General features: G+C 44.8%; 1 protein-coding gene across 3 annotated transcripts in view; it reads left to right on the top strand.

Annotated features, from left to right (window-relative positions):
* LOC116377250 (uncharacterized) overlaps nt 1–6432 on the top strand; it is a 12170-nt gene extending 5738 nt beyond the window's left edge. For all 3 annotated transcript variants that reach the window (XM_031838834.1, XM_031838835.1, XM_031838837.1), the window contains 6 exons: nt 138–297; nt 373–528; nt 665–796; nt 924–1147; nt 1661–5160; nt 5755–6432. In XM_031838834.1, the coding sequence (XP_031694694.1) occupies nt 138–297; nt 373–528; nt 665–796; nt 924–1147; nt 1661–5160; nt 5755–5837 (4255 nt within the window). In that variant the 3' untranslated portion in view covers nt 5838–6432. The remainder of the gene's footprint in view (nt 1–137; nt 298–372; nt 529–664; nt 797–923; nt 1148–1660; nt 5161–5754) is intronic.
* Nucleotides 6433–6745: the final 313 nt, after the last annotated feature.

The following is a 6745-nucleotide window of genomic DNA, read 5'->3' as shown; positions in this document are numbered from 1 at the left end:
CACACACACACACACACACACACACACACACACACACACACACACACGCACGCACGCACGCACACACACACACACACACACACACACACACACACAGCACACAAATATATCCCATCATCCCCTGCTGGTGTGCACAGGTGTGAAAAGGAGCGTGAGCGTGGTGTAGGTGTAGAGGAGGACCTTAACAACATGAGGCTGCTGGAGGAGGTGCTGAAGGTCCACACGCTGCCGGAGCTCCAGACTCTGCTGAGCGATAAAACACAACAACTGATGGAGGTCCACATACAACGCCAACAGGTAAAACAAAAGAAAAACCCTCACCTGGATTATTTGAATGAACGTCTTCATCATATTTCCTGTCTACCTGTCCAGGACACGCAGGTTCTCCTGGCTCAGGGCTCAGGGGGCGTCGCTGTGGAGATGCAGAGTACTGGGTCATCACACCTGATCCAGCAGCTGGATGACCTGAGACAGACGAGTGTGATGCTGCATGACAATAACCAGAATGAGTTCTGGTTCAACACCCAGGTGCACACACATCTACAGCACACTCTTATTTTGAAATATGAGTTTCGTATTTTTGAATGTTCTATAACTACAGCTCTCATTTTAGTGTTTTTTAAAATGTGTACAAACAACATTTCATCAGGTATGTTGTGTTCAGGCGTCCATGCTGAGTTCTCCGGAGGTGACGCTTGACCCTCCAGCAGGATCGGAGGTCGTCCGGGCCGAGCTGGAGGACCTGAGGAGAACAGTAGCGACTCTGGAGGAAGAGCTGACACACCTGCAGGCTCTGGTGAGATACAACTAAATCTGAATTAAATACAGGGAGAACTGACCATTCACTAAAGAACTCCCCCGAACAGTGAAGCTGACATCAATCAGAACAGTAATACCCAGTTTGTGTCTGTCTGTCCGTCTAGAACATGGAGTTAGAGGCCTCTGGTCCAGAGCAGACCGAGTCCTTCGTGCAGCAGCTGGTGGATCTTCAGCAGAGAGCAGACGGTCTGTGCAGAGACCTGGACTCAGTGCTCCAGGCTGCAGCTCAGCAGGCTGCAGACCATCAGGTCCTGCTGGACATCAAGAGCAGACTAGAAACCGAGATACAGGACTACAAGAGGCTGCTGGATGGACCGAGCCGACAGGGGTACGACATGATGACTTCTTTGCTTTTTTTGCATTGTATCTTTTTGAAAAACTTCATGGAAAAGAAAATATCATTGCAGGGAAAATGGAGAAAGTGTTCAGTTGGAGCACTTTCAATAAATGGTAGATTAATCTGAGCCTGCAAAAATGTAAAAAGAAACTGTTTCAGTTTGGTTCAAAATTTCCGTTTAAGTGTGCAATTTGGCAAATGTGAAAAAATAAGGTTTCTAACAAACACGCATATTTACATGGGTTTATAGTTCCTTCAAAGAAAATTTGAAACTCTAAATTCTGATTAATGATTGTGTACTTAATATTTACATATACACATATATATATATATATATATATACACACTGTATATGTAATGTATGTCTATCTCTAAATTGTAGGACCTATAAAGTAAGCTGTTACCAAGATATTCTTTAGTTGCTCACCTTTCACACTTTTGTGCCTTGAAAAATAATGTCCGGTCTGATCTTCTTCTTGGCTTCATATGTTCTGTTGTTCACAGGTTCTCAAGTCTTTACTCAACTTCTAACGTCAGATCTTTCTGCGGGCCGAGTAGTCCCTCGGCCTTCGGGAGAAACATCACAGTGAACAAAACAGTCAGTTTTCAGGGAGGAAATATCAGGATAATGAGGGTTCAGAATGTCCACATAAAACACCCCAAAAGCTTACTAGCAAGATCGATTAATACTTCAAATCTGACTGGATCATTCCACAAGTCTAAAAACCAGAGAACTGGATCTCTTTCCATTACGATCGACAGGCAGAGTAGCCCCGTAAAGGATAAAACGCACAGTAAAGATAGTGATGCTACACAAGGATTCACCACATTGGTTCCTGACAAGCAATCTGCAAGGAGTGCTGCTGTTCAGGCAAAACCAGAAAGTTTTACTTCCAAACAAGTTACCACAGAAGCTGGTTTACAGAATAAAAAAACAGGGACAAACAGTCAAACAGAAATCACAAAAAACATTGTTTGTGCAGAATCAGAAGTAAAGGAAGGACCATGTTCCGTAACACACATAACCGCAATTGATCCCAGCAAAGAAATTGCTGCAGAGTTAAAGAAAGAGACAAAGACTGTAACTCGAGATAAAATGATTTGCATTGAGGGCTCATTCCAGATTAAGAACCAAGATCCTGCACAGGTTGTGTCTTTGAGTTTGGAGACTTCAGCAGAAGCTGATGGGGATGCAGGGGAAGTTGGTGTTACAGCATCTGTTGTCTCTGGACCTCCTGTTAGATCTGAGGACTCTCAGGGTAAGGTCTCTGGTGAGTTGACCCTGATCGATGACAAGGACATTGAAAGGGAATTAAAGAAGGGAGAAGAAGAAGTAGAAAGTACATTGTCCAATGGATCCACTGGCAAACAAAACAAAGTCATGGAGGATGCAGGTATGGGGTCCGGTTTTGCAACTGCTTCATCCGGTAGCCCAGACAGCAAGGACAACCATGAAAGTAAAACTGCAAGTACAGAGATTTTAAACAAAGTGGAATTAGAAATGAACAAAGGGAAGGTTATCATTGGTTTCCATGATGCTCACAAGGTGAAGGTGGACCCTAATGAACTGGACAATGAGATTATTGATCTAGCAGGTCAAGAAGAATTGTTGAGTACCACAAAGTCAAAAAAGTCTGTAAGTCTAACAAATTCTGGTGTGGCTTTGAGTTCTTCCGACCATGAAGAGATTCTGAGTCCAATTGAAGCTCCCGTATTCTTGAGCCCAACAAATCCATTCACATGCTTGAATCCAGAAACATGTTTGAGCCCAGTTGAGACTGAGGTGTTAATGAGCATGAAAAATCAAGGATTTTGCCCTGTTGATCCAGAGGAGCATGTTCAAAGTCCTGATTCTCTTCTGAGTCCACATGACCCAGAAATGTTTCTCAGCCCAAATGACTCCGACACATGTTTGAGTCCAGTTGGGGCGAAGGGGTGTCTGAGACCAAATGGTGAAGAAGAAGATGAAGACGTATGCCTGAATCTAACTGAGGCGAGAACACTCGTGAGACCGGTCGAGAAATACATTCTCTCTACAAAAGAGGAAGACCAGTCCCTCTCATTTAGCAGAGATCAAGCTTTGCCCGAAGAGGAGAATGGTACAATCATTGATTCTAGACCAACCAGTCAAGGGGTTGGCCTCCAGCCGAGCAGCAGTCTTGGAGGCTTTGAGTTCGGAGGTCCAGGCAGTCGTAGTATCATTGCAGACAAAGAAGAAGAGCTTGGTTTTGGAGACCTGTATCGGAAAGGTGCCAGAGATGAGAAAAGGCTCAGAGACAGGTACAAAGACACAAGTGGTATCGCAGATAACAAGGATGTCCAGCATCTAAGTCGCAGTCCAGGAGGCAGGTATGGCTCAGAAGACCAGAAAGAGACTTCTATTATGGACAGCGAGGTGAGGGGACAGAAAAACAGTGATCAAGTGTTTGTTAAGTCAGCTAGCTTTGGAAGTGTCCCCGCCAATGGAGGAACTACCTTTGGTAGTCAGTCAGGAGGTAGTGGTATGGTTAGTGATCTGGCAGCTAGTTGTGGTGGCACAGCTGCTAATTCATCACGTGCAATCAACGGCAATACAGAGGCTGAGGTACGGGGAAGATTCAGGCACGGCAGTGGAGACTGGATGGTTTATGGCGGCAGTCTAGGACGTACAAGGACGACATCGCCCAGCACAAGGAACGAAGAGGAAAGTCCATCAGGAGCCATGCCACCCGGAACAAGTCGTCCAGAAACAGGTAGATTCGGCAGTGGAGGAATGGGGGAGTGGATGATTTATGGTGGCAGTCTTGGGCGTAAGAGGAGCCTGGATGGTGATATTTGCTTACCCGGGGAAGGGAAAGAAGATGGACCATCAGTGTTCACAAACCCTGCAACAAGCTCAGAAGAAACAGGGAGATTCAGCAGTAGAGGGGGTGGAGAGTGGATGGTTTATGGAGGCAGTCTTGGACATAAGAGCAGCTTGCCCAGAACAGGGAGTAAAGAACGTCCGGTAGCAGTCATGCTGCCTGCAACAAACCCGCCAGACACAAGGAGGTTTGGTAGTGGAGGAAGTGGAGAGCGGATGGTTCACAGTCTTAAACGCAGTGATAGCTTACCCATCGCAGGGAGCAGAGAAAGCCAGTCAGCGGCCATGCACCTGCCAACAAGCCCTCCAGAAACAGGGAGATTTGGTAGCAGAGGGAGTGGAGAGTGGACAGTCTACGGTGGGAGCACCAGACGTGTGAGCATCGTGGCCGGTAGCAATAGCGAAGAAAGCTCGTCAGTTGCCAGGCAACTACCAACAAGCCCACCAGGAGCACCAAGAGCACGGAGGTTTGACAGTGGAGATAGTGGAGAGTGGAGAGTTTATGGTGGAACCAGTGCCAGTAATGCAGATGGGGTCAGCATCAGCGCCAATTATGGCCAAGTCGTCAGCCCGCCAAGTAGCTACACAGGTAGTAGACCAAGACTTGGTAGCGCCGGTAGTGGTGGTAGTGTTGTTAGGCGCAGCAGCAGCGTAGGTAGTGGCGGAAGGTTAAGAAGCTCGGGTAGTGGCAGCAAGCTCAGCAGCTCACCTGGAGGCCACATGACTAGCAGCTCTGAGAGATTTAGTAGCACCGGCAGTGGTGAATCAAAGCCCGTTTACAGCTCGGCTAGCGGACGTAGGAGCACCGTGGGGGGCGCAGGAGGGCGATCAGGTGCAGTTAGGTCAACCAGCAACCAAAGAGCCCCGAGTCCTGGGGGGTGGCTGAGCAGTTCGCAGATTGGCGGTAGTCGCGTCAGCAGTGCCGGAAGCGGGTCTAAACTCAACAGCGCCGGGTCAGGGAGGACCAACAGCACGGGGGGGAGGGTCATTAGCAGCAGCGACCGGCCAATCAGGAGCACCGGCAGCGGAGCCGGAGGCAACAAGGAGAGAATCAGCGTTTGCAAGATGGCGGCGCTGTCGATCTCTGCAGCGGGGAGGGAGAGGAGTCAAGACCGATGGGGACAAGCTCAGTGGTCCAAACAACAACAACAACAAGCTGCAGGTGAGAACAGCTGTTTGACTTTCATTTAATGTGATGTCGTCGCTTTACTGCTTTATTTCAATATCGATATTATTTTATTAAACTAAATATATGTTTTAATTTATTCCATTTCTTAGTTTGTTCTTATCGTGTCGATTGTTTTTATCTATTGTTCTGTGTTCTTAGTTTGTTTTGCTTTGTTGAGCCTTCTGTTGTTTGATTGCTTATCTGTCAAAGCACTTTGTAAAGGTGCTATATGAATAAAGCCATTATTAAATTTCACAACAACAATAATATCACACCCATACAGAAACACCATGTGCCCCTGAGAAGAGGATAATATTAATAATAATGATTTCATTTATGTAGCACCTTTAAAAAGACTATTATCACCAGGAAAAAGATGGTATTGTTTGTTTAAATACCTAAAGATGGCGAATGTTTTTCTGCATGAAATACAAAAGTAGTAATAGAGTATTTATGATGAAGCATCTAGTTGCTTAAAAAGTAATAATATAAACAAAAGTTGTATTACAGTATATAAAAGTAAAGAATAATCTCTATAATAATGTATAATATAGACTGTATATAATAATAATAATCCTCCTCTTGCAGCTACCTCTCCTCTCATCCAGCGATGGCTGGTTGGGTCCACGAGTGCCGAACCTGATGGTCTCGATGACATCATGCGTCTCTGATTGGACAACTGGGGAGGAACGGAGTGACATCACGCTTAAAGGGACAGCTCACTCCATATCAGAATATATATGTTTCCTCTTTTACCTGCAGTGATATTAATCAATGAGTTGCCGTCGAGATGTTTAATATGATGCGACTAAAGCACCAAATAATACATTTATTGTAAATCTTGATCTGTAAAGTAACTGAAAGTAACAAATATTCCAGTAAAGTACTTAAATACTTAAATAAAGTTCTTAATAAACATCCTTGGTTACTCTCCTCCACCACATACAAGATGACCAACATTCACTTTATTTACTGACGTTTGTTTGAGATTTAAACCCCAGACTCTGTGTAGTGTAAAGCTTTATTTTGAAGGGGCTTTACGACTATTCTCTGAGCTGATGTGTACATTTTAAATCATGTGTTGTTACCGTTTAAGTTTCACTGGGTTTAAATGTGCTTCATAACAATAACTGGGCTCAAGGGACACTGATGCTCAGAAACACGCCAAAGATATTTAAAATAAAGGTTTAAACTTTAAATGTACTTTCCTCTGTGACGTCTCTGTCTCTCATCATATTATCTGTGTTTGTATCCTCCAGATCTAACTAATACATTTTAATCTGAAAATAAAGACAATAAATAAACAGACTCCTGTTTGCAAATTGTGTAAATGTGTCGGGTCCACATTAGTATAACTCATGATGAGATGTAGAGAAGCGTGCGACCAGCTGGAGGCAGCAGAGTCAGGATTATATCAAACGAGCGTCTGAGCAGGAGGAACGATGCTCCTCATGCAACACAAGTACATTTAAAGCATGGCGTGTGTAGATCACTTTATTGTTATGTAACCACATACTTTACACTGGGAGAGGGTGTGTGTGTGTGGGTGTGTGTGTGTGTGCATGTATAAACCTGACAA

Source organism: Anarrhichthys ocellatus, unplaced genomic scaffold, assembly GCF_004355925.1.
Source record: "Anarrhichthys ocellatus isolate YVR2014 unplaced genomic scaffold, GSC_Weel_1.0 scaffold1065, whole genome shotgun sequence".
Lineage (NCBI taxonomy): Eukaryota > Metazoa > Chordata > Actinopteri > Perciformes > Anarhichadidae > Anarrhichthys > Anarrhichthys ocellatus.
Note: the sequence above shows the minus strand (reverse complement) of the source record. Positions and strands in the feature narration are given on the sequence as shown.